The sequence below is a fragment of the Xenopus laevis genome, chromosome 2S, assembly GCF_017654675.1.
Source record: "Xenopus laevis strain J_2021 chromosome 2S, Xenopus_laevis_v10.1, whole genome shotgun sequence".
Lineage (NCBI taxonomy): Eukaryota > Metazoa > Chordata > Amphibia > Anura > Pipidae > Xenopus > Xenopus laevis.
Window position 1 is genome coordinate 56,678,887 of NC_054374.1, and position 27,855 is coordinate 56,706,741.

At 43.4% G+C, this 27,855-nt stretch overlaps 1 protein-coding gene across 1 annotated transcript in view; it reads left to right on the forward strand.

Annotated features, from left to right (window-relative positions):
* LOC108708909 (phosphatidylinositol 4-phosphate 3-kinase C2 domain-containing subunit beta) overlaps positions 1-27,855 on the forward strand; it is a 212,392-nt gene that overhangs the window by 76,275 nt on the left and 108,262 nt on the right. The window contains exon 8 of the mRNA XM_041584723.1: positions 25,927-26,128. Coding sequence (XP_041440657.1) covers positions 25,927-26,128 — 202 coding nt within the window. The remainder of the gene's footprint in view (positions 1-25,926; positions 26,129-27,855) is intronic.

The following is a 27,855-nucleotide window of genomic DNA, read 5'->3' on the forward strand; positions in this document are numbered from 1 at the left end:
GTGTTGACATTTTAGACACTGGTTATGTGGCAGGCACTGGTGCTGTAGTAATGAGAACATCAACTAATTGTAGGTTTAATGCAGCAAAGAGATCCCTTCCAAGTATAGCAGTACCCTTATTCAAAATGTAAAAGTCAGATTTTGCAGTATTTGATTAAAATTGTACAGTCACTGGCAAGCAACCAAGCACAGGGATTGGATCCTTTAAGTAACTGACCAGTTTCAAGGCAGGTGCAACAAGCGGATCTTTTCAAAGTATCTAAAGAAAATATCCTTTGGTAGTATAGACACAGCTGAACCTGTATCAAGCATGAGGTTAATGGAGTGTCCCTAGTCAGCAAGAAGCAGTACTGACACTGACAGTGCATGTAAACTTGTCTGGAATAAATGAACCAGCTTTATCAACACTTAATACTGTAAAATTTGTAGTAGTGACTTCATGAACATCTTTTTCAGAACTACGGCAGATCTTAGCAAAATGTCCTACTTTTGTGCATTTGCGGCACCGTTTAGTTTTTGCAGGACATGTAACATGATTTGCAGTGTGTTGAAACACAGAGAAAGCAGTATTTCTTTGTATTTGCTGCACGGTTTTGAAGTGTAGGTGAATTCCTTTCCTTAGCACTGTATTTTGCCTGTGACTGTGCATTATTAGGCCACAGTGCGGAATTCACAATCTGTACATTCCCAGCAGTTCCCTGACTAAGAGTTTTAGCCTCTGCCAATGCTGTTTCAATTTGGCTAGCAACTGTAATAGCCTTTGCAAGGGTTAAATCATGCTCTAGGAGAAGTCTCTCTCTAATGCGAGGTGAGGTTTTTTTTCCCACTATTTCATCTGTTAGATTCCCAAACTCACAGGTAACAACCAGCTCTCTCAAAGCTGCTACAAATTGTTCTGTGGATTCGCCATTACGTTGTCCACGTTGGCGGAATTTATTTCTTTCAGTAACCACATTTACTGTTGGCACAAAAAAGTTCTTTATAGCAGTAAGAGCAGTTTCATATGTATCATCAGGTAATGGTAATGTATAGAATATACGCTGTCCCTCTGCTCCCAGGCAGTGAATAAGTAAAGCACACTTTCTAGCAGCAGAAATCTCCCCTTGGTCAGCAGCAATAATGTCATTTTCAAACATACGGATCCAAGCAGTAAAAGGTATGGTAGGCTCGCCAGGGTTTGGAAGAAAAGGTGCAGGCTAGCGGTAGAAGAGCCATCTCGTCGACAATTTGTTGTGTTTTGGGTAGCCGAGGATGAGTAGAGTAAAACAGTGCTTTATTAGCAAAGACTCATGCAGACATTATACAACAGTAAGTTTCACTTTTAAGCAGTTTGAAGTATGCACAGTCTGGGTCTGGGCACAGTGACATCTACAGGCTATTTGTATAAACAACACAACATTTAAATTAAAGGAACAGTCACACCGAAAAATGAAAGTGTTTTAAAGTAATGAAAATATCATGTACTTTTGCCCTGCACTGGTAAAACTGATCTGTTTGCTTCAGAAACACTACCATAGTTCATATAAACAAGCTGCTTTGTAGCAATGGCGGAAATTGAAAAACGGCTATATGGCACAGGTTAACTAATGGATAACAGATAACATCATTAGACAGACAGAGTTTATCTGCTACCTGCTGTGTAATCTGAGCCTTTTCTCCTTTGAATGGCTGCCCCCATTGCTACACAGCATCTTATTTATATAAACTATAGTAGTGTTTCTGAAGCAAACACACCAGTTTTACCAGTGCAGGGCAACACTGCATTATATTTTCATTACTTTAAAACACTTTTAGTTTTTTGACGTTACAGTTCCTTTAAGTGCTTTGGTTTTTTTTATGTTTCATTTGTAGTATGATATTTCAGTATATTTTTGCAATATTTCCTGAACTTCCTCTAGGGAGGAATCTATATTTTATAGTGCTAGTATCACATCATCTGCAAATAGACCTATTCTGTGATTGGTGACTTGCACTAGGTGAATATTAACTGAGATAGCAGGCATCCTTGGTGGGTGCCATTGGAGATATTGAACCTCTTAGAGGTTGTGCCTCCTGCTACACTGGTAAGAGTATAGGGCAAACATTTGCTTTATAATCTGTTCTGTAAAACCACATTTTGTCAAAGTGTTTTAAGAGTGTTATTGGATCAGGTCAAAAGCTTTTTCTGCTTTCATTGACAATAAAGGGGTAGGAGTTATTTCTGCAATTCGGATTAGATTTACAGGTTCCTTCCTGCCTCCCCTTTGTAAAACCAACCTGTTCATTGTAGTGTTTAGTAACATCCCTTCTATGGACATGTTAATTATGTTTTGTTTATGTTTATTGCTATGCAGCACTGCTGACACTAGAGGACACCCTCTACAGCAGTCCAGGAAGAATCCTAGAGTATTCTAGGATTCTATGGATATGACACTTTCCATGTGGAGCCAGCTATGCAGTTCTGCAGTTTGTTGAATAAAGACTACAACCGAAGCCTTCTCTGTGTGTGTGGGTCAAGATTCTACAACTGGCGACTAGGATCAACATTTTGCATAACTCTCATTGATTCTTGCTAACAGTGAGTAACCTGCATTTATCATGGCTCTTTGCCATGAATACATTTTTCAGCCATTTGACTCTGATGCTGAAGCCAACTCTGCTGGACAAAGGTGGATGAAATGGATACAAAGATTTGAAAATGATCTGATTGCTATGGATGTCACTAATGCTGATAGAAAGAAAGCTTTACTACTGCATTTAGCTGGAGAAAAGGTTTATGATATCTATGACACATTAGCTGAATCCACTGACACATACACAGAAGTGAAAGTGAAACTAACTACATACTTTAACCCTAAGAGGAATACACAGTATGAAATCTATTCAGACAAGCAGCACAGCAGTCAGATGAAACTCTGGATGCCTATCACACCAGATTACATTTGCTGGCCAAATATTGTGACTTCTCTAATACTGATGAGGAAATAAAAGCACAAATAATACAAAACTGCACCTCCTCCAGACTCAGGAGATATGCACGGAGGGAATCTGATTTGTCTTTAAAGGGATACTGTCATGGGAAAAAAAAATTTTCAAAATGAATCAGTTAATAGTGCTGCTCCAGCAGAATTCTGCATTGAAATCCATTTCTCAAAAGAGCAAACAGATTTTTTTATATTCAATTTTGAAATCTGACATGGGGCTAGACATATTGTCAATTTCCCAGCTGCCCCAAGTCATGTGGCCAGAAATGCAGAGCCTGTGGCAAAATTAATCATTTTGCAGAACAGTGCAGGACAAAATTGTTTAAAAAAAGTGAATCACATTTTTCCACTAAAATGCAGCAAAGGAAAGTGAATCAAGTCACACCCCACACAGGGATGAAACCTGAGACTTTCAGTGATGAAAATAACTATACATTTGTGGCCACCACCTAGTGTAACATCAAGCAACCACAAGTAGATATACTCCTTGACAATACTACAATTACTACTATGATAGATTCAGGTTGTGCTGTGAATCTCATTGGAGAAGCAACATTTGGGCTGTTTACAACCACAGCCACAGCTATTACATAGCAGCATTAAAATATAAAACATGGTGCAAAAAGACCACTAGATATATGTGGTAAATTCATGACAACATGCAGATTCAGAGATAGGAAAATAACATGGTTTTATGTGACCAAGGGAAATCATACTTCAATTTTAAGCTTTGAAACATCATCTTGCCTGGGTCTAATCAAACTCATAGCTTAGTGTTGAAATATGCTCATTTGTTTGAGGGAATTGGAAAATTAAAAGACTTTTAGGTGCAACTTCACATAAATCCTGCTGTGAAACCTACAATACAACCACACAGAATTCCCTTCCACTTAAGGCAGAAAGTTAGCACAGAACTAGAAAACCTTGAAAAGCAGGGTATTATTGAACGCGTATATGGGCCCACTCCTTGGGTGTCCCCAATAGTAACAGCACCAAAACCCAAAGACCCTGACCATGTCGGAATCTGCATAGATATGCGACAATCTAACACTGCAATTATTAGAGAGCGTCACATCACTCCAACCATAGATGATATTATTCATGACCTAAACCAGGCTAAAATATTTTTAAAATTGGACCTAAAAGCAGAATATCATCAACCTGAACTGCATCCAGATAGCAGATATATAACAACATTTTCTACACACACTGGGCTGTGGAGATACAAACGTCTGAGCTTCTGTGTATAATCTGCTGCAGAGGTATTCCAGAATACAATACAGCAATCTTTGTCTGGACTTTCAGGTGTTATAAACTTTAGTGATGACATCTTATTGTATGGGGCAACCCAAGAAGGAACATGATGATAATCTAACTACGGTGTTTAAAAGACTTTGTGCTAATGGTTTAACATTGAACCGCAACAAATGTGAATTTAACAAAACTCACTGGCTCCCAAAGATGCCAGTGAAATACGCAGTTTCCTTGGCATGGCTAACTATTGCTCTCATCTCATTCCACATTTTTCTACCCTTGCAGCTCCACTGAGAGAGCTTACAAAGAAAGGTGAACTATGGCGCTGGGGAGAAACTGAGGAAAATGCCTTCCAGACATTGAAACAAAGCCTAACAAGCAAGCGCATTATGTCATACTTTAATCCTTACAGAGAAACTGAATTGATAGTAGATGCCAGTCCAGTTGGCCTTGGTGCCATCCTAACACAGAAACACAAAGGTAAACAATATGTCATTGCATATGGCAGCCGTTCACTCAGTTATGTTGAAAAGCGATACTCTCAAACAGAGCGTGAAGCTTTGTCAACAGTGTGGAGCTGTGAATATTTTCACCTATATTTGTATGGGAGTCCCTTCACTCTAGTGACAGATCACAAGCCACTACAGCTGATCTGGAATAATCCCAAATCTAAACCACCAGCTAGAATAGAGAGATGGGGTCTAAGACTACAGCCATATAATTTTCATGTGGTATACAAATCTGGAAAAACAAATCCAGCAGATTACATGTCACGCCATCCCATACCTTCTGCACCATACACAAATTCCAGAGAATGTAAAATAGCAGAAGCAGTCCCAAAAACAAATACAGATTCTTCAGGAGGCCACACTAAAAGACCCTGTGTTACAGGCACTTGCAAAATTGATACGCAGTGGCAAATGGTATACTGTAGACAGACACACAGAGCATTCAGCAAAGCTCGTAACATTCAAAAGAGTTGCAAAGGAGTTTACAGTAAATGATGATAACAGCATCCTTTTAAGGGGAAGTCGAATACTTGTGCCACACTGTCTACAAAACAGAGTGTTGGCCTTAGCACATGAAGGACACCAGGGCATAGTAAAAATGAAAAGACTTCTGAGAGAAAAAGTATGGTTTCCTAACATAGATCAGCGAGCAGAGATGGTGGTGAAAAGATGCACTGCATGTCAGGCAACAACGCCTGGTACACACAAGGAACCATTACAGATGTCTGTTTTACAAGCAGCCCCATGGTGTCATGTGAGCGTTGATTTTTACAGGCCATTCCATACCGGTGAATACCTGTTGGTTATCATTGATGATTACTCCAGATACCCAGTAGTTGAGACTGTTAGATCAACTTCCTCTGTTACAGTTGTACCTGCTTTAGACAAAGTGTTCTTCTTGCTGGGCATCCCACAGACTGTAAAAACAGACAATGGCTCACCCTTCAGTTCAAGAACTTTGCTTCATACTTAGGCGTTAAGCACCAGCGCATAACTCCACTGTGGCCCAAGCAAACGGAGAGGTTGAAAGGTTCATGTGCACGATGGGGAAGTTTCTTAGAGCAACTACATCTGAAGGCAGGCCATGGAGGCAAAATCTGTTTTCTTTTCTCAGAGACTACAGGTCCACTCCACATTGCACAACAGACAGATCACCTGCAGAGCTACTGTTCAACCGCAAACTCAGGATTTAAATCCCAGACATTGGTGAAAGCAAAACTGAGACTCTGGATAGAGACCTGTTGCAAAAGGATCTTAGTGCTAAGTCCAAAATTAAAGCATATTCTGACACACATTGTCATGCCAGACCTTCTGTTTTGGCAGAGGGAGACAGAGTTCTGTGTAAGAAACAGAGAAGACACAAACTGGATCCTTTGTATGATACACAACCATATACCGCTACAGATATCAAGGGTTCTATGGTGACTGCAGAAAATGATCAGCATAGTATCACTCGAATTCCTGAACAGAATCGAGAACAATCTGACATTGAGGATGAGGATGATGGTTTGCCTTTGCAAAGACTATTTCAAGAGAATGCTGAAACAAGCCAATGACTGCTCTACAGGGAGGAGCTCTTTAGATGATAGCATATCACTACCACCTGTGCTCACCAACAGATATCCAGTGAGAACTGGTAGAAAACCTCCTGCATATCTGAAAGATTTTGAGACATAAGTATATAAGGCTACAACTTGAAAGTCACTGTTATTATCTGTTTGGCTACTGCTTTTTAAATTGTATATGTGTTTCTAATTTGAAATAAGGGAGCGATGAAGTGTTTAGTAACATCCCTTCTAAGGACATGTTTATTATGCTTTGTTTATGTTTATTGCTATGCAGCACTGCTGATACTAAAGGGCACCCTCTACAGCAGTCCAGGGAGAATCCTAGAGTATTATAGGATTCTATGGTTATTACACTTTCCATGTGGAGCCAGCTATGCAGTTTAATTATCATAGTTTAATAGGGATATGGACCTAAAATTTGGGTATGTGGTCAGGTCTTTGTCCAGTTTTGGAGTGTCACTATTGTGGCTTCAAGCATTTCACTTGAAATGAGTGAGCATTTAGGGAATAGTGATCATAACATGGTCTCCTTTGAGATTCTGTTGCAAAGCAATTCTATAAGTGGGTAACTAAAACACTAAATTTCAGACGTGCAAACTTTGACAGTATAAGGGCATTTCTGCAACATATTAAGTGGGAAATGCTTTTCACAGGGTTAAACTCGGAACACAAATGGGAAGTCTTTAAAATGCTATTTAATTAATATACATGTCAGTATATTCCCCTAGTATGCAAGGAAGAAGTTGCAAAGCAAAACCTTTTTGGTTCAATAGAAGCGTTGGTGTTGAGGTGGGTAAGAAAAGATGTGCTTTTAAGGCTTTCAAGTTAGCTGGGACAGCCAAATCATTTATAAGGTACAAGGAGGCCAATAAATCATGCAAAGAAGCATTAAGGCAAGCTAAAATTGATATGGAAACGGATATTGCAGCAAGCAGTAAAAAGAATCCAAAAGTATTTTTTAAATATGTTAATAGTAAAAAAATGAAGCAGGAAGGAGTGGGACCTTTAGTTTCAGAGGCGGGTCAGCTGGTTGATAAAAACAAATTAAAAGCGCAGATTCTGAATTCATATTTTTCGTCTGTCTACACAAATGAGGAACCAGTTATTGAAGGTTTCTTTCTTAATAGTCCCAATTCTAGTAATACAACTAATGATGCATGGTTCACACATGAGGAAATTCAAAAGAGACTAGAAGATAAACAAAGGTTCTGGGCCAGATGGTATTCATCCCAGGGTACTTAGCGAGCTTAGCTCTGTGATTGCCAAACCTCCTTACTTAATTTTTCAGGATTCATTTAAGTCTGGCATAGTGCCGAGAGACTGGTGAATTGCTAATGTGGTGCCTCTATTCAAAAAAGGATCCCGTTCTCAGCCTCAAAATTATAGGCCAGTTAGTCTGACGTCAGTAGTAGGAAAGCTTTTTGAAGGGTTATTAAAGGATAAGATACTGGACTTTATAGCAAATCATAATACTATGAGTGTATGCCAGCATGGTTTTATGCATATAGATCTTGCCAGACTAACTTAATTTCTTTTTAAGAGAAGGTAAGCAGGGACCTCCATTCTGGGATGGCAGTGCTAAAGCATTTGATACAGTGCCACACAAAAGGTTACTGGTTAAATTAAGGAATGTTGGCCTGGAACATAGTATTTGTACCTGGATAGAGAACTGGCTAAAAGATAGACTACAAAGAGTGGTGGTAAATGGAACATTTTCTAATTGGACCAGTGTTGTTAGTGGAGCTTTTCAACTTGTTTATTAATGACCTGGAGGTGGGCATTGAAAGTACTGTTTCTATTTTTGCAGATGATACTAAATTGTGCAGAGCTATAGGTTCCATGCAGGATGCTAACACTTTGCAGAGTGATTTTTCTAAGTTTGAAAACTGGGCAGAAAACTGGAAAATGAGGTTCAATGTTGATAAATGCAAGGTTATGCACTTTGGCAAAAATAATATAAATGCAAGTTATATACTAAATGGCAGTGTGTTGAGAGTGTCCTTAAATGAGAAGGATCTAGGGCTTTTTGTAGATAGCAAGTTGTCTAATTCTGGGCAGTGTCATTCTGTGGCTACTAAAGCAAATAAAGTTCTGTCTGCATAAAAAAGGCCATTAACTCAAGGGATGAAAACATAATTTTGCCTCTTTATAGGTCCCTGGTAAGGCCTCACCTGTAGTATGCAGTGCAGTTTTGGACTCCAGTCCTTAAGAGGGATATAAATGAGCTGGAGAGAGTGCAAAGACGTGCAACTAAACTGGTTAGAGGTGTGAAAGACTTAAATTTTGAGGGTAGACTGTCAAGGTTGGGGTTGTTTTCTCTGGAAAAAAAGGCCCTTTGCGAGGGGACATGATTACACTTTACAAGCACATTAGAGGACATTATAGACAAATAGCATGGGGACTAGAGATGTCGCGAACTGTTCGCCGGCGAACTTGTTCGCGCGAACATCGGGTGTTCGCGCTCGCCGGAAGTTCGCGAACGTCGCGCGACGTTCGCCATTGTTGGCGCTTTTTTTTGCCCTCTCACCCCAGACCAGCAGGTACATGGCAGCCAATCAGGAAGCTCTCCCCTGGACCACTCCCCTTCCCTATAAAAACCGAAGCCCTGCAGCGTTTTTTCACTCTGCCTGTGTGTGCTGAAGAGATAGTGTAGGGAGAGAGCTGCTGCCTGTTAGTGATTTCAGGGACAGTTGAAAGTTTGCTGGCTAGTAATCGTTTTGATACTGCTCTGTTATTGGAGGGACAGAAGTCTGCAGGGGTTTGAGGGACATTTAAGCTTAGGTAGCTTTGCTGGCTAGTAATCTACCTTCTACTGCAGTGCTCTGTATGTAGCTGCAGTGGGCAGCTGTCCTGCTTCTGATCTCATCTGCTGACTGCTGCAATAACAGTAGTCCTTGTAAGGACTGCTTTTATTTATTTTTTTGTTGTTTTACTACTACTACTACTACTACTATAAGAGCCCAGTGCTATTAGTCTAGCAGTGTTGGGGAGTGGGACTGGTGTGCTAATCTGCTGCTCCTAGTAGTTCAGCAGCACCAACTTTAATTTTTTTTTTTAATATTCATTTTTTTTTATTTTACTTTTTTTTATTTTACTACCGCTGTAGTAGTGTATAAGTTGACCTTTTAGGCATTATTTGCCCTGTAGGCATTATTTGCACACTGTTTTCTTCAACCCGCCATCTAGCTGTGTGACCTTGTTCACATTCTGTCTAAATATCCATAATATTACCGTCTCCAGAAAAAACACCGGAGTGACTTTTTTCAAGCAGCCATAATATATTTTACGTAATCCGTATCCACCGCTGTAGTAGTGTATACGTTGACCTTGTAGGCATTATTTGCACAGTGTTTTCTTCAACCCGCCATCTAGCTGTGTGAGCTTGTTCACATTTTGTCTAAATATTGATAATATTATCGTCTCTAGAAAAACCACTTGAGTTACTTTTTTTCAAGCAGCATTCATATATTTTACGTAATCCGTATCCACCGCTGTAGTAGTGTATACGTTGACCTTGTAGGCATTATTTGCACACTGTTTTCTTCAACCCGCCATCTAGCTGTGTGACCTTGTTCACATTCTGTCTAAATATCCATAATATTACCGTCTCCAGAAAAAACACCGGAGTGACTTTTTTCAAGCAGCCATAATATATTTTACGTAATCCGTATCCACCGCTGTAGTAGTGTATACGTTGACCTTGTAGGCATTATTTGCACAGTGTTTTCTTCAACCCGCCATCTAGCTGTGTGACCTTGTTCACATTCTGTCTAAATATCCATAATATTACCGTCTCCAGAAAAAACACCGGAGTGACTTTTTTCAAGCAGCCATAATATATTTTACGTAATCCGTATCCACCGCTGTAGTAGTGTATACGTTGACCTTGTAGGCATTATTTGCACAGTGTTTTCTTCAACCCGCCATCTAGCTGTGTGACCTTGTTCACATTCTGTCTAAATATCCATAATATTACCGTCTCCAGAAAAAACACCGGAGTGACTTTTTTCAAGCAGCCATAATATATTTTACGTAATCCGTATCCACCGCTGTAGTAGTGTATACGTTGACCTTGTAGGCATTATTTGCACAGTGTTTTCTTCAACCCGCCATCTAGCTGTGTGACCTTGTTCACATTCTGTCTAAATATCCATAATATTACCGTCTCCAGAAAAAACACCGGAGTGACTTTTTTCAAGCAGCCATAATATATTTTACGTAATCCGTATCCACCGCTGTAGTAGTGTATACGTTGACCTTGTAGGCATTATTTGCACACTGTTTTCTTCAACCCGCCATCTAGCTGTGTGACCTTGTTCACATTCTGTCTAAATATCCATAATATTACCGTCTCCAGAAAAAACACCGGAGTGACTTTTTTCAAGCAGCCATAATATATTTTACGTAATCCGTATCCACCGCTGTAGTAGTGTATACGTTGACCTTGTAGGCATTATTTGCACAGTGTTTTCTTCAACCCGCCATCTAGCTGTGTGACCTTGTTCACATTCTGTCTAAATATCCATAATATTACCGTCTCCAGAAAAAACACCGGAGTGACTTTTTTCAAGCAGCCATAATATATTTTACGTAATCCGTATCCACCGCTGTAGTAGTGTATACGTTGACCTTGTAGGCATTATTTGCACAGTGTTTTCTTCAACCCGCCATCTAGCTGTGTGACCTTGTTCACATTCTGTCTAAATATCCATAATATTACCGTCTCCAGAAAAAACACCGGAGTGACTTTTTTCAAGCAGCCATAATATATTTTACGTAATCCGTATCCACCGCTGTAGTAGTGTATACGTTGACCTTGTAGGCATTATTTGCACAGTGTTTTCTTCAACCCGCCATCTAGCTGTGTGACCTTGTTCACATTCTGTCTAAATATCCATAATATTACCGTCTCCAGAAAAAACACCGGAGTGACTTTTTTCAAGCAGCCATAATATATTTTACGTAATCCGTATCCACCGCTGTAGTAGTGTATACGTTGACCTTGTAGGCATTATTTGCACAGTGTTTTCTTCAACCCGCCATCTAGCTGTGTGACCTTGTTCACATTCTGTCTAAATATCCATAATATTACCGTCTCCAGAAAAAACACCGGAGTGACTTTTTTCAAGCAGCCATAATATATTTTACGTAATCCGTATCCACCGCTGTAGTAGTGTATACGTTGACCTTGTAGGCATTATTTGCACAGTGTTTTCTTCAACCCGCCATCTAGCTGTGTGACCTTGTTCACATTCTGTCTAAATATCCATAATATTACCGTCTCCAGAAAAAACACCGGAGTGACTTTTTTCAAGCAGCCATAATATATTTTACGTAATCCGTATCCACCGCTGTAGTAGTGTATAAGTTGACCTTGTAGGCATTATTTGCACACTGTTTTCTTCAACCCACCATCTAGCTGTGTGTATTATCGTTTCCAGAAAAACCAACTGAGTTTTTGTTGTTGTTGTTGTTTTTTAAAAAATAATGCCAGGCAAAGGCAGGCCGCCACGCAGAGGCCGTGCTAGGGGCCGTGCTGCTATGCAATCCTGTGGCCCTAGCAAATTGCCCAGTTTTAAAAAGCCAATGACCCTGAACTCCCAAAATGCTGAAGAGGTAGTTGACTGGCTTACACAGCACACCCCATCCTCTACCGTTTCTAACTTTACCACAACATCCTCCTCATCCTCCACTGCTATGGCCACCCCACGTAACACTTCCTCCACCACCGGTGCCCCTTCTTCACTGGGGTCAGAGGAGTTATTTTCCCATGAGTTTCTTGAACTGAGTAATGCGCAACCATTATTGCCAGAAGAAGATGAAGGAGATGAGGACCTTACACCAGATTTAATTCTGGCAGAGAACACGACAGAGATGGACATAATGAGTGATGAGGAGGAGGTCCCCGCTGCTGCTTCCTTCTGTGATGTGTCAGAAGAAATTGATGCATCTGAGGAGAATGATGATGAGGAGATTGATGTTTTGTGGGTGCCTAGTAGAAGAGAGCAAGAGGAGGGTAGTTCAGATGGAGAGACGGAGAGTCAGAGAGGCAGTAGGAGAATAAGACTTAGAAGAAGCAGGGTGGACAGCCCGCAGGGATCAGTAGGGCAACAACATGTATCGGCACCTGTGTTCAGCCGGCCAACGCACCCGCCATTGCCGCCAATGCCGCCAACTTCTACTGTTACCGCCAGATCGCACACTTCCAAAAAGTCAGCAGTGTGGGATTTTTTTAATGTGTGTGCCTCTGACAAAAGCGTTGTAATTTGCAATGAGTGCAGTCAGAAACTGAGCCTTGGTAAGCCCAACAGCCACATAGGTACAACTTCTATGCGAAGGCACATGAGCGGCAAGCACAAAGCACTTTGGGAGCAACACCTCAAAGGCAACAGGCAAACTAAAAGCCACACTCCTTCTGGTCCAGCATCTTACTGCTCTACCTCTGCTCTCCTTGACCCGTCTGAACCACCCTCCACTCCGCCTTCCACCTTGACCACCTGTTCCCATTCCCAGTCATCTGCCACCAGCCAAGTTTCTGTGAAGGCCATGTTTGAGCGTAAGAAGCCAATGTCTGACTGTCACCCCCTTGCCCGGCGTCTGACAGCTGGCTTGTCTGCACTCTTAGCCCGCCAGCTTTTACCATACCAGCTGGTGGACTCTGAGGCCTTCCGCAAATTTGTAGCAATTGGGACACCGCAGTGGAAGGTACCCAGCCGCAATTTTTTTTCTAAAAAGGGAATACCACACCTGTACCAACATGTGCAGAGCCAAGTTACCGCATCTCTGTCACTTAGTGTTGGGCCAAAGGTCCATATGACTACTGACGCATGGTCCTCCAAGCATGGTCAGGGCAGGTATGTCACCTACACTGCCCACTGGGTGAACTTGGTAATGGCTGGGAAGCAGGGAATGGGTAGCTCAACAACAACAGTGGAGTTGGTGTCACCGCCACGGATTGCACGCGGTTCTGCCACCACCTCTACTCCTCCATCGCTCTCTACCTCGTCTTCTTCTTCTTCTTACTCTGCTGCTGGGTCCTCCTTCTCCTCCTCCACACCTGTGCACCCCCAGCTCCCCCTAGGCTATTCGACGTGCCAGGTACGCCGTTGTCACGCTGTCTTGGGGATGACGTGCCTGGAAAGCAAAAACCATACCGGATCTGTACTCCTGTCATCTCTGCAGTCACAGGCCGATCGGTGGCTGACCCCACACCAACTGCAGATCGGAAAAGTGGTGTGTGACAATGGAAGCAATCTGTTGGCAGCGTTGAGACTAGGCAATTTAACACATGTGCCCTGCATGGCACATGTGTTAAATTTAATAGTCCAACGTTTTGTCTCCAAGTACCCAGGATTCCAGGACGTTCTCACCCAGTCCAGAAAGGTGTCGGCCCATTTCAGACGTTCCTACACAGCCATGGCATGCCTTGCTGACATTCAGCAGCGCTACAACATGCCAGTCAGGCGTTTGATTTCTGACAGCCAGACTCGCTGGAATTCAACGCTCCTTATGTTGGAACGTCTGCTGCAACAACAAAGGGCCGTCAACGAGTACCTTTTTGAACTGGGTGGTAGGACTGGATCTGCACAGCTGGGGATTTTTTTCCCCCGTTACTGGGTGCTTATGCGCGATGCCTGCAGGCTCATGCGACCTTTTGAAGAGGTGACAAATATGGTCAGTCGCACCGAAGGCACCATCAGCGACCTAATACCCTTCGCTTTATTCCTGGAGCGTGCCGTGCGACGAGTGACAGATGAGGCTGTAGACCAGCGTGACGAGGAGCTGGAAGCGCACGATTTCTGGTCGGAATCACCAGAACGAACCCAGGCACCTGCTGCAACGCAGGGAGAGGTGCCAGAAGTGGAGTCAGAGGAGGAAGGTGGCTTTGCGGAGGAGGAGGAGGAGGACCAACAGGAGCAGGCTTCCCAGGGGGCTAGTGGTGACCTTTTGGGGACCCCTGGTCTTGTACGTGGCTGGGGGGAGGAGACCGTGGATGATGCAGTCCTTGATAATGAGGAAGCGGAGATGGATAGCTCTGCATCCAACCTTGTGAGAATGGGGTCTTTCATGCTGTCATGCCTGTTGAAGGACCCCCGTATCAAGAGGCTTAAGGAGAAGGACCTGTACTGGGTCGCAACGCTACTAGACCCTCGGTACAAGCATAAAGTGTCAGAAATGTTACCAACATACCACAAGTCCGAAAAGATGCGGCATTTACAAACCAGCCTGCAAAACATGTTGTACAATGCTTTTAAGGGTGATGTCACTTCAGGAACTCATCAACATTCCAGGGGCAGAGGTGCCAGTAATCCTGCCACGAGCACACCTGCAAGGACAAAGCCCTTTGGCCAGTCTGTAACGTCAGACATGCAAATGTTTTTCTGTCCAAGGCAGCGCCACAACCCTTCTGGATCCACCCTCAAAGAACGCCTCGACCGGCAGGTAGCGGACTACCTGGCATTAACTGCAGATATCGACACTCTGAGGAGCGATGAACCCCTGGACTACTGGGTGCGCAGGCTTGATCTGTGGCCAGAGCTGTCACAATTTGCCATGAACCTCTTGTCTTGCCCAGCCTCAAGTGTGCTCTCAGAAAGGACCTTCAGTGCAGCAGGAGGGATTGTAACTGAGAAGAGAACTCGCCTAGGTCACAAAAGTGTCGATTACCTGACCTTTATTAAAATGAATGAGGGGTGGATCTCGGAGGGTTACTGCACGCCGGAAGACTTGTTCTGACTTCTATGCAGCTGTCCTTCTCTTCAAGCCTCATGACTCCACACACAGCTGTCCTTTAGCGTCCTCCTCCTCCCTCCGCCACCGTTACAAACTAGGGTGCAAACCCTACTGGTTTAATTTTTTCTGGCCTCTGTGCTTCAGTGGCTGCAACCAAAAAAACTGGGCAAACAATGTCTACAAGGTCAACGTATGGCAAAAAATGACTATTTTCAGCATTTATATGGCATATTTTTTCTGGCAACTGTGCTTCAGTGGCTGCGTCCAAAAAAATGCATATTTTCTGCATTTATATGGCATAATTTTTCTGGCCTCTGTGCTTCAGTGGCTGCAACCAAAAAAATGCATATTTTCAGCATTTATATGGCATAATTTTTCTGGCCTCTGTGCTTCAGTGGCTGCAACCAAAAAATTTATATTTTCAGCATTTATATGGCATAATTTTTCTGGCCTCTGTGCTTCAGTGGCTGCAACCAAAAAAATGCATATTTTCAGCATTTATATGGCATAATTTTTCTGGCCTCTGTGCTTCAGTGGCTGCAACCAAAAAAATGCATATTTTCAGCATTTATATGGCATAATTTTTCTGGCAACTGTGCTTCAGTGGCTGCGACCAAAAAAATGACTATTTTCAGCATTTATATGGCATATTTTTTCTGGCCTCTGTGCTTCAGTGGCTGCGGCCAAAAAAACTGGGCAAACAATGCCTACAAGGTCAACGACGTTGACCTTGTAGGCATTGTTTGCCCAGTTTTTTTGGCCGCAGCCACTGAAGCACAGAGGCCAGAAAAAATATGCCATATAAATGCTGAAAATAGTCATTTTTTGCCATACGTTGACTCAACGTATATGGCAAAAAATGACTATTTTCAGCATTTATATGGCATATTTTTTCTGGCAACTGTGCTTCAGTGGCTGCGACCAAAAAAACTGGGCAAACAATGCCTACAAGGTCAACGTATGGCAAAAAATGACTATTTTCAGCATTTATATGGCATATTTTTTCTGGCAACTGTGCTTCAGTGGCTGCAACCAAAAAAACTGGGCAAACAATGTCTACAAGGTCAACGTATGGCGAAAAATGACTATTTTCAGCATTTATATGGCATATTTTTTCTGGCAACTGTGCTTCAGTGGCTGCAACCAAAAAAACTGGGCAAACAATGTCTACAAGGTCAACGTATGGCGAAAAATGACTATTTTCAGCATTTATATGGCATATTTTTTCTGGCAACTGTGCTTCAGTGGCTGCGTCCAAAAAAACTGGGCAAACAATGCCTACAAGGTCAACGTATGGCAGTTGTTTAAAGAGAACAGTAGATTACTAGCCAGCAAAGCTACCTAAGCTAAAATGTCCCTCAAATCCCTGCAGACTTCTGTCCCTCCAATACAGAGCAGTATCAAGCAGATTACTAGCCAGCAAACTTACTATCATCTGTCCCTGAAATCACTAACAGCTCTCCCCCTACACTATCTCTTCCAAGCACACACAGGCAGATTTTTCAGATAAATTTTTGCCCTTGATCCCCCTCTGGCATGCCACTGTCCAGGTCGTTGCACCCTTTAAACAACTTTAAAATCATTTTTCTGGCCAGAAATTTTTTTTTTAGATGTTAAAGTTCGCCTTCCCATTGAAGTCTATGGGGTTCGCGAACCGTTCGCGAACCGCTCGCGTTTTTGCGCAAGTTCGCGAATATGTTCGCGAACTTTTTTTCCGACGTTCGCTACATCCCTAATGGGGACCTTTTTACCCATAAAGAGGATCACCGTACCAGAGGCCACCCCTTTAGACTAGAAGAAAAGAACTTTCATTTGAAGCAATGTAGGGGGTTCTTCACAGTCAGGACAGTGAGGTTGTGGAATGCACTGCCAGGTGATGTTGTAATGGCTGATTCAGTTAATGCCTTTAAGAATGGCTTGGATGATTTTTTGGACAGACAGAATATCAAAGGCTATTGTGATACTAAACTCTATAGTTAGTATAGGCATGGGTATATATAATTTGTGTGAAAGTAGGGAGGGGTGTGGGTTTTCATTTGGAGGGGTTGGACTTGATGGACTTTGTCTTTTTTCAACCAAATTTAACTATGTAACTTGGAAATGGCTCTCGTTTTCTTTTGTTTTAATCTATTTTTGTGTTAATCTTTGTTTTTCTGTGCATTATGTAAATTTTTTCCTTTCCGCTCAGTATTATACCTGTTATAATTCCCTCTCTTTGTTAGCTTTCATTCCACATGAACTTATACTGTTTTCCTTTTGAACTTTTCTATTAACTTTTTCTCTTTCTTTTTACATCCTCTTTCTTTTTAATAATAAAAAAGTTGTCGAAAGACTGCTATTTGCATTTAATAACGGGTTAAATATACCTTATCTTATCTACTAGAATGAAGAGTTTCTTTCACACTGCAATGTGTGCAGCATCACTGGACAGTGAGTGCAGAGGTTCAAAGTGCAATAGTCTGCCAACTGTCCAATCACACTACTGTCACGATGAGCGCTCGACGCTCCCTACCTTCCTCCCGGCGCGGCGGCGGATCCAAGATGGCGGTGGCCAGGACTACACGTGGGCGCAAGGACGCCGGCGCGGTGACGTCACGCGCTGTGGCGCCAAATTCAAACATAAAAGGACGCCGGAGACCCGGGCTCGATGCCCGAGTATAGCTCAATATTATATTGTGTTCCTGGGTCTCCCTGCTTGCCTGTTTTACCTGTTATTGATTATCTGCCTGTTTCCTGACCTTGAACCTTGCTGCCTGCCATCTTGAACCCTTGCCTGGACTAGACCTCTCTGTTGGATTTCCCTTGAATTGTACTTAGCCTGGACTCACTGGAAAAGGACTTCCTCCTTGATCCTTACTACACCCCCCTGTGGGTGCCGCAGGCCCCCGCTGACATTTTACTCGGGGCATGGATCCTACTGAGGAAGCTACGCCTGATGTCGGACGAGCGCTCTGCGGACTGGCATCCCACATGGAGGAATATGAAGCCCAGCAGTACCGCATAGGGCAGGCACTCGATACCCTTCTCTCTTGAGTGCCTCCAGCGCCTCCTGCTTCCCAAGCTGCTGTAAATCCTCCCATGGCGGTTGTCTCGTCTACCACAGGTTTCTCGTCTGGTGAGCCTCGTATTCCGCCTCCTCCTCGCTTCAGTGGGGACCCACAGGCCTGCAGAGGTTTCACTACACAGTGCCAGATCCAGTTTGAGTTTCAACCCTCGCACTTCCCCAATGAACGTTCCAAGGTGGGCTATGTGATGTCTCGTTTGGTGGGCAAACCGCTTGAGTGGGCAACATCTCTTTGGGAGAAGAATTCTCCACTGACTTTTGATGCCAAGGCTTTTCTTCAAGCATTCCGTACTGTGTTTGATGCCCCGGGTCGGGTCACTAATGCCCCTTCTCGTCTTCTGCAACTCCGGCAGGGAAACCGCAGTGTCAGTGACTATGCTATTGACTTTAGAACTTTGATGGCTGAGACTTCCTGGAATGACGATGCCTATAAGGCCGTATTCTATCAAGGTCTGTCTATTCGCATTAAAGATGATCTTGTCTCCAGGGAGTTCCCTGACCTGCTGGAAAATCTGATTGCACTATCCATTAAGGTGGACACTTGTCTCAGAGAGCATCAAGTTGAGAAGGAGCGTTGTAAAAGATTTCAACCCTTGTTGGCACCTCGCTTTCAAAGACCTCTATTACCTCCTACCCCCCAGCAGCCTTCTGTTATTCCTCCGGAGGAACCTATGCAAGTCGTAAGAGCTCGTCTCTCTGAACAGGAGAAACTCCGGAGACGTACGGCTGGACTTTGTCGCTACTGTGGGGGTCAATCTCACTTTGCCAACTCCTGTCCTGTGAAGCCTCAGTGTTCCCCTCTTCAAGGTAACCTTGGAAAGACTCATGTAGGCGGTGTTACTCCCAAGTCACAACAGAACTCTCACAGGTTTCTTCTGCCTTTACAGATCCGTCTGTCCACTAAGACCATTGTTGGCTCAGCTTTTATTGACTCTGGAGCTGCCGGAAATTTCATGGACACTCTCTTTGCCAAGCATATGAATGTTCCCCTATTTCCATTGACTCCTCCACTTCGAGTAACCGCCATTGATGACTGACCCCTTGTATCCAAGTTTATTTCTATGACGACTGGGGAATTGCCTGTGCAGGTTGGGACTTTACACAAAGAAAAGTAATCGTTCCTGATTATTTCCTGCCCTTCTGTTCCAGTCGTCTTGGGGCTTCCTTGGTTACGCCTGCATAACCCTATCATTGATTGGTCCTCGGGGCAGGTTTCCCGTTGGAGTCCATGCTGCCAACAGCACTGCCTTCCTGCTGAACCCATCCAGAGGGTGAATATTTCTACATCTGATTTGAAGACACTTCCCTCCTTTTACAAGGAATTCTCTGATGTCTTCTGTAAAAAGTCAGCAGAATTCCTCCCCCCGCATCGGCAGTATGACTGCCCCATTGACCTCCTTCCTGGAACCATGCCACCCCGTGGGCGGACTTACCCTTTGTCTCCTGCGGAGACTACTGCCATGAAGGAGTATATCTCAGAGAATCTCCAGCGAGGTTTCATTCGTCCTTCCACATCCCCAGCCGGAGCTGGTTTCTTCTTCGTGGAAAAGAAGGACGGTGGTCTCCGTCCCTGTATAGACTATAGGGGTCTTAATAAGATAACTGTCAAGAACAGATACCCCTTACCCCTTATTTCTGAACTTTTCGACCAGCTTAAAGGGGCCAAGGTTTTCTCCAAGTTGGATCTCCGCGGGGCTTACAACCTCATCAGGATCCGAGAGGGCGATGAGTGGAAGACAGCTTTCAATACTCGTGATGGGCATTACGAGTACCTCGTGATGCCCTTCGGCCTCTGCAACGCCCCTGCCGTCTTTCAGGAGTTCGTTAATGATGTCTTTCGGGACCTCCTGGGGAAGTCGGTTGTTGTGTATCTGGATGACATTCTCATCTTCTCTCAAGATTTGGAAACCCATCGCTCCCAAGTCAAAGAGGCTCTTTCTCGTCTTAGGGAGAATTCCCTTTTCGCCAAGCTGGAGAAGTGTACCTTCGAAGTTCCTAAGATCTCCTTCCTTGGCTACATCATTTCGTCTGAGGACTTCGAGATGGATCCTGCCAAGGTATCAGCTATCCAGAAATGTCCACTCCCCCAGAGTACCAAGGCGATCCAGAGGTTCATAGGCTTTGCGAATTATTACCGCCAATTCATTAAAGGCTTTTCTTCCCGCATTGCTCCTATCCTCTCCCTCATCCGCAAAGGAGGGAAGCCCAATTGTTGGCCTCCTGTGGCCCTTGAAGCCTTTCAGTCCCTGAAGGATGCCTTCATTTCTACCTCAGTTCTTCGGCACCCTGAGCCTCATCTACCCTTCTTCATTGAAGTTGACGCTTCTGATGTCGGGGCAGGTGCTATCCTTTCCCAGAGACATTCTGCAGATGGTAAGCTCCATCTGTGTGTATACTTCTCCAAGAAGTTTTCCTCCGCCGAGCAGAATTACGACATTGGGAATCGTGAGCTTCTGGCTATCAAACTCGCCCTCGTGGAATGGCGTCATCTCTTGGAAGGTGCACCTCATCCGGTCACGATTTACACTGACCATAAGAACTTAGAGTTTATACAATCCCTCAAGAGACTAAACCCCGTCAGGCAAGATGGTCTCTCTTCTTCTCTTGTTTCAATTTTGTCCTGACGTATCGTCCTGGGACCAAGAACCGGAAGGCAGACGCCCTGTCTCGAAGTTTCTCCCCAGAGGACCGCCTTCCTATAGAGCAAGATCCTATCATCCCTCCATCCAGGATCTTTGCTGCTGTACTACCCCAATTCACTGAACAAATCATGTCTTGCCAGTCTGCCGCTCCTCCAGATACCCCCATTGGAATGGCGTTTGTGTCCCCTGAGTTACGCCTTCCCATCCTCCAGCAGACTCATAGCTCCAAATAAGCCAGCCACCCTGGTTCAGAAAAGACTCTTGAGCTCCTTCGGTGCCTAGTTTGGTGGCCGACCATCCGCAAGGGTGTCAGAGACTTTGTCGAAGCTTGTACTGTTTGTGCCACCACTAAGGCCAGCCACTCTCGACCCTGCGGTCTTCTACAACCTCTACCAGTACCCTCTCATCCATGGACTCATTTGGATATGGACTTCATTGTGGAGTTGCCGCCCTCTTGTGGGAACACTGTCATTTGGGTGGTAATAGACCGCTTCAGCAAGATGGCACACTTCATTCCCTTAAAGAAACTTCCCTCTGCTGTGGAACTGTCTCTTCTCTTCATACAGCATATATTCCGTCGACATGGCTTCCCTGTGGAAATTGTCTCCGATAGGGGTTCCCAGTTTGTCTCCAGATTTTGGCGTACCCTATGCAAGTCTCTGGGGGTTTCTCTTCAGTTCTCCACTGCTTATCAACCTCAGACTAATGGGGCAGCGGAGAGAGTGAATCAAGCTCTTGAACAATTTCTGAGAAACCATGTTTCCCTCTGCCAAGACGACTGGTCAGATCTACTTCAGTGGGCGGAATTCGCTCACAACAATGCCAATCACTCTTCTACTGGAAGATCTCCTTTCCTGTCTGTATACGGTCAGCATCCTCTAGCCTTTCCTCAGGACTTTCTTCTCTCCGACGTTCCCGCTGCTGAGGATCATGCAGCTCACATGTCGGCCATCTGGACTGCCACTAAGTCTAATTTGGAGAAGATCTCCCTGGTGCACAAGACCTTTGCTGATCGTAGGAGAAAGCCTTCCCCTCCTTACAAGGTTGGTGATAAAGTCTGGCTTTCTTCTAGGAATATCCGCCTGAAGGTTCCATCCCCTAAGCTGGGTCCTAAATTCGTGGGTCCCTTCTCCATCTTTGAGGTGATCAATCCTGTGGCTGTCCATCTGCAACTACCTCCTGAGATGCGGATTCCCAGCGTGTTCCATGTTTCCTTGTTGAAACCTGTAGTGTCCAATCACTTCTCCTCTGGTCAGTCCCCTCCTTCTGCCATTCTCGTGGACGGCCAGCAAGAGTACGAAGTCGAGAAGATTCTGGATTCTAGACTCTCCAGGGGATCTCTCCAGTACCTCATCCAATGGAAGGGCTTTTTTCCTGAGGAATGCTCCTGGGAGAAGGACTCGGATGTGCATGCTCCCCGCCTTGTGAATGTCTTTCATAATCGGTTTCCCCAGAAGCCTCGTCCTGGTGGTCCGGTGGCCCCCCGTGGGGGAGGGGGTACTGTCACGATGAGCGCTCGGCGCTCCCTACCTTCCTCCCGGCGCGGCGGTGGATCCAGGATGGCGGCGCCCAGGACTACACATGGCTGGAGCGCCGGCGCGGTGACGTCACGCGATGTGGCGCCGAATTCAAACATAAAAAGACGCCGGAGACCCGGGTTCGATGCCCGAGTATAGCTCAATATTATATTGTGTTCCTGGGTCTCCCTGCTTGCCTGTTTTACCTGTTATTGATTATCTGCCTGTTTCCTGACCTTGAACCTTGCTGCCTGCCATCTTGAACCCTTGCCTGGACTAGACCTCTCTGGTGACACTTGATAAAGAGCTTTTAAGCTCGAAACATGTCGTGTATTCAATAAAAGCACCTTGCAGCAGTACACCTGCGCTGATTGGTTTCTTTACCCATCTACTTGGATTGATAGACCTCTCTGTTGGATTTCCCTTGAATTGTACTTAGCCTGGACTCACTGGAAAAGGACTTCCTCCTTGATCCTTACTACACCCCTCTGTGGGTGCTGCAGGCCCCCGCTGACAACTACACACACACAGCACTGTGTAAGGAGCTCTGTTATCTATCTGTTATCTAATAGATAGGATGAGGTATAGTTAACATTTATTTATTATCAGTTGGATGAGCAAAGAGTAAGACAGTTAAAATCTGGCTGCTGCTGGTGAGGGCTCCCAATTTTTGGAAGCCCTCCCTGAGTCTGAGCCTATGTACATTTTTCACAAAAAAGTAAATTAATCCATTTTTTACTACTGGACAGAAACCAATTCACTTTTTTCCACAAAGGTCATTCAACTCAAAATCTGATTGCTTTGGGTATCTGCCTCTGTCCCTCAGTTTGGCTGGATCTTTTGTTCCTTTTCCCCTTGTGATTTTCCTGTTACTTCATTTTTAGATTTGTACTATGATCACTTAACTTCCTCCATACAATATATACTGTTCTTCCCTTGTAATCTTCTGTATCTCACAAATGTTCCTGCTGGTGTCAGGTGCCCCACTGCAACTCAATGGCCACATCCTGTCGGTTGGACACTACTGGGGCCAATTTAGGGCTACTGCCAATTCCATGACCTAAACAACCCTTTCTCCCTCTTTCTCAGCTCCTCGTACTGGATCAGTATCAAGAAACAGTTTAATACAAGAAAAAGAAAGCTTACTTGGAAAAGGGTGGGAGGTATTTGTATTAAAAGGGAAGAGTGTAGGTGGGGGAACATGAACTGTACTAATACTAATTAGGTCCCTAACTTGAGTTGTCACCTTTGTTCCACTGCAGGTCCAGTCATGGGGATGTCAGGTGATGGGAGTAACATTGTTGGGGGACAATGGCATTGTGACATCACAACACAATGACATGGTAACATCATGGGGACACAGGGTCCTGTAGAGTTTTCAAAGTGTTTCAATGTGTTTAAATTCAACAACAGCTTTTTCTTGCAGCGCACCACTTACATATCACTGCAGGGTGCATTCGTATCCCAAGCCACTTCCAAGCCACTTATGTCATCCAGACTGTGTAGGGAAGAAGAGTAACAGGAATGGAGAGCTTAGACTCCCAAAAATGTACATCCAAGCAACGGTGTCTGGTGCTGAACTGGAAGATTCCCACTTGCCACGGGATCATAAATATATCAAGTCAAATTACCAGCAGCACACTAAGTCAGTTCTAATGCAAAAAAAGTGATTTATTTAGCCCAAAACCACATACCAAACGGGCAACGTTTCGGGCCTTTAAGACTTAGGCTCGGTTAAGGGTCTTGAAGGCCCGTAAGTTGCCCGTTTGGTATGTGTTTTTGGGCTAAATAAATCACTTTTTTGCATCATTACAACTGACTTAGTGTGCTGCTGGTAATTTGACTTGTGTAGGGAAGAAGTACACCAACTTTTTCTGGCAATACCTTTATCTCTTTTTATTGCAATAAAATGAGATAAAGGCATTGACTAAAAAGTCGGTGTGCTTCTTGCTATCACAGTTTAAATTCAGACAGGCAGTCGAACCAAACAATCTGTGTAATAACCTGACTGCCCAGATAAAAAACAGCCCTACACCTAACTAGTACTAAAATAAATTAAAATCAATTAAAAAAAAAAACAGAAAGGTACATGGGATGCACACAGACAGCAATTAGCTCTATGTGTGAGTGATGTATTTGTATTTATTACTTTCATAACCCTTGTTTGTTCTATCAATTTATTGTACTGCTGTACATTGCTGCATACATTAGCAGTATATAAATAAAAAATATACAGTACATACAGTACATACATAGCCATAAAAAGGGCTTTTGGGTCCTACAGCAGAATAGGGAAAACAGTAGTAGCTGCTCCACAGATTCTATTTGCACTGATTCAATTAGCTCCAACTCCTACATTAGCTGAATTATCTTACTACAGCTCTATCTACTGCTCTACAATGCATTGAGCAATGGTTTCCTTGACAGCTCCTTATGTAGACAGTGGGAGGCAGGGCCGCCATCATTGGGGGACAGTGGGTATGAGTGTACCGGGCCCGGACCTGAAGAGGGCCTGCCAGTGTTAAACTTTTGAAAGAGCCTGGCCGCCCTTGACAGTGGCTAAGCTCGAAGAAGTGCCGTCTACTTCCGAAGTCTTGAATTCGGAAGTGCCGAAAAGCTGACTTCTCGATTGCGGAAGTGCTGAAAAGCCGAATAGCCGAAGTCCCGAAGTGGCGAAAAGACCTGAAGTCATGAAAACAACCGAAGCTGAAGTCCTGAAGCGGTGAAAAGATCCGAAGTCACGAAAACAGCTAGAATTGAAGTCATGAAGCAATGAAAAGACCCAAAGTCACAAAAACAGCTGTAATTGAAGTCTTGAAGAGGCGAAAAGACCCAAAGTCACGAAAGGAGGCGAAGTTCAATTCCTCTGAACACCAGTGTTTGGTTTTTTGTTTTTTTTTACATCCCCTGGCCACCAATGTATTATATTAATACTCTAAAGGCCCCTGCCACCAATGATTTTTTAAAAAATATTGTTTGGGGCCCCAATTTTTTTTTAACTTGTAAGGGGGGCCCTGGTCACCAATAGCTTTTTATAACTTGTGTGTGGGGGGGGTTACCTTTTTTAGTGCTGATGTCTATGGCGTCTAACTGTGATGTAGAGGGGGCGGGATCTGGGGCGGGCTTGGGGGCAAGGGTCGGTAGGGTGGGGCCCCAAAAATTTTGTTGTACGAGCCCCATGATTTCTAATGGCGGCCCTGGTGGGAGGGCCCCAATCACATTGGTTGAGGTAGAAGGCAAGGGGAGGATAATATGACATATGTGTTTTTATCCCAGCACTACAGACCACTTTTTTCACAGAATGGACAGCATGACAATCTCCTAACACATCTCACAAACCTTTTGACTGCAGAGATACCACAAATCATCACAAAACTGTATCTGGTGAAAACATTTGCTGATCCCTATTTTACAACCCTAAAAAGTTACTTGTATTTGTCCAATGTACTGTAGTTTCTTTACATACAATATAAAGACTGCATATTGTACTAAAAGTAAAACAGTATATATGTAAAGTATTCCTGAAAAAAGATATTTGAATTGGTTTTCATAAGAAATATTTGTGCTTTTTATATGTATAGCTGAAGCACGTGTGAGTCAGTTTAAACTTCGCTATAGTAACCATAGTTCCTGTTCCACAGGTCTAAACTATTTTTATACCCGACTCTCCTTACAGGCTCATAGAATCTAGTCTTGGATCTGTAGCAACTAAGCTAAACTTTTTTATTCATAACCTGGCACAACTGAAGTTCAGCCACACAGATGAACACCTCGCATTGTCCTTCTGTCAACAGATGTATACAATGAAGTTAGATGGAAGAATAAGTAATGTTTTTCTGACCAAATGCAAGAAGATATTCACCCCTAACAAAGGATATGTAAGTCAAATAGATATTCTAACATTTATATTTGTTTATTGACATATAAGTATATTGGAATGCATAAATGCATTATGTTATGATAAAGAAGCCCTCTGCTCATATTGAAAAGGATTTTAGTAGTACCTGTGGGAAATTTTTCACCACGGCTCTTGCCGCCGGCCCAGACCAGCACCTGCACCTTTCCCTCTCTTTCTGCCATGAGCAGCTGGTTGCGGCAAATCGCAGAGCTTGCACGCTTGCACACACGCCCACATATGCGGTGAGGGAGGGGGCCTGAGGCAGTAACCCCGGAGGGCCCTAGGCCCCCAAGTTTGACCCTGGCCAAATGTATATGTGCATGTGGTTGAACCACTAGGTAATAGTGACCATAATGTGATATAATTTAATGTTTGGTGCATGAAACAAATATATGCTGGGGCAATAAAAAACATTAATTTCAGAAAAGCTAATTTTAGCTCCTTAAGGGCTGTCCTTCAGTTCAGAAATTTGGTTTGGGAAATGATTGTCATTCAAAATGATATTAAATAAAATGATATGACTTCTGATGAAGTACCAGAATGAGGCATGAAACGCATCAGGTGACTACTTATGTCATAACACATGGTGTGTCTAAAAGATGATGCCTGTTTGCTGCTTTTAAACGTCTGTTTTTTTAAAAAAAATTTTAATTTTTTACTGATTGCCTAAGAGATACTTCCTTAAAAATTGTATTTTGTGTGAGGCTAAGACTAAGCCCAAAACATTTTAGGGGGGGAGTGTAATATGTTTTGCTAGTGCAAAAAACCTGCATCAAGATGCTTGCGAATGTTAGCGACCATGTTTGCTCCCTTTTTGACCGATTAAAGACCTCAACTACTTCTTTGCAAAGTTTCTGAACACTTGCAGTGTATGTAATTAATTTTCGCAAATGCAAATTCTTTTTAGCGACAAAATATTTAATGAAACTCCAGAGCAGGTGAAAAATGCGCAATGTAATATTCGCCAGATTTTCATTGCGAGCAGTTCTAAACATTCGTAAAGGCACCATTTTAAGTAAAGCTTGCGACTTTTAATTACATTCCCCCTTATGTATATTAATAGGAAAAATATGCAGTTTGTAAAAGTGTGGCTCCTCTAAATAATGATACCAATATGGTCGTAACAGATACAAAAAAGGCAAATGTGCTAAATCAGTTCTTTTCTTCAGTGTATACAACAGTGGAGTCAGAATTTCAAAACCCACCTCAGGGCCAGATGGAATACAGTTTGGAGTTACATAGTTAAATCGGGTTGAAAAAAGTCCATCAAATTCAACCCCTCCAAATGAAAACCCAGCATCCATATACACACCCCTCCATACTTTCACATAAATCATATATACCCATAATTATACTAACTATAGAGTTTAGTATCACAATAGCCTTTAATATTATGTCTGTCCAAAAAATCATCCAAGGCATTAACTGAATCAGCCATCACCCGGCAATGCATTCCACAACCTCAATGTCCTGACTGTGAAGAACCACCTACGTTGCTTCAAATGAAATTTCTTTTCTTCTAGTCTAAAGGGGTGGCCTCTGGTACGGTGATCCACTTTATGGGTAAAAAGGTCCCCTGCTATTTGTCTATAATGTCCTCTAATGTACTTGTAAAGTGTAATCATGTCCCCTTGCAAGCGTCTTTTTTTCTAGAGAAAACAACTATGACAGTCTACCCTCATAATTTTCCATCCCTATAACCAGTTT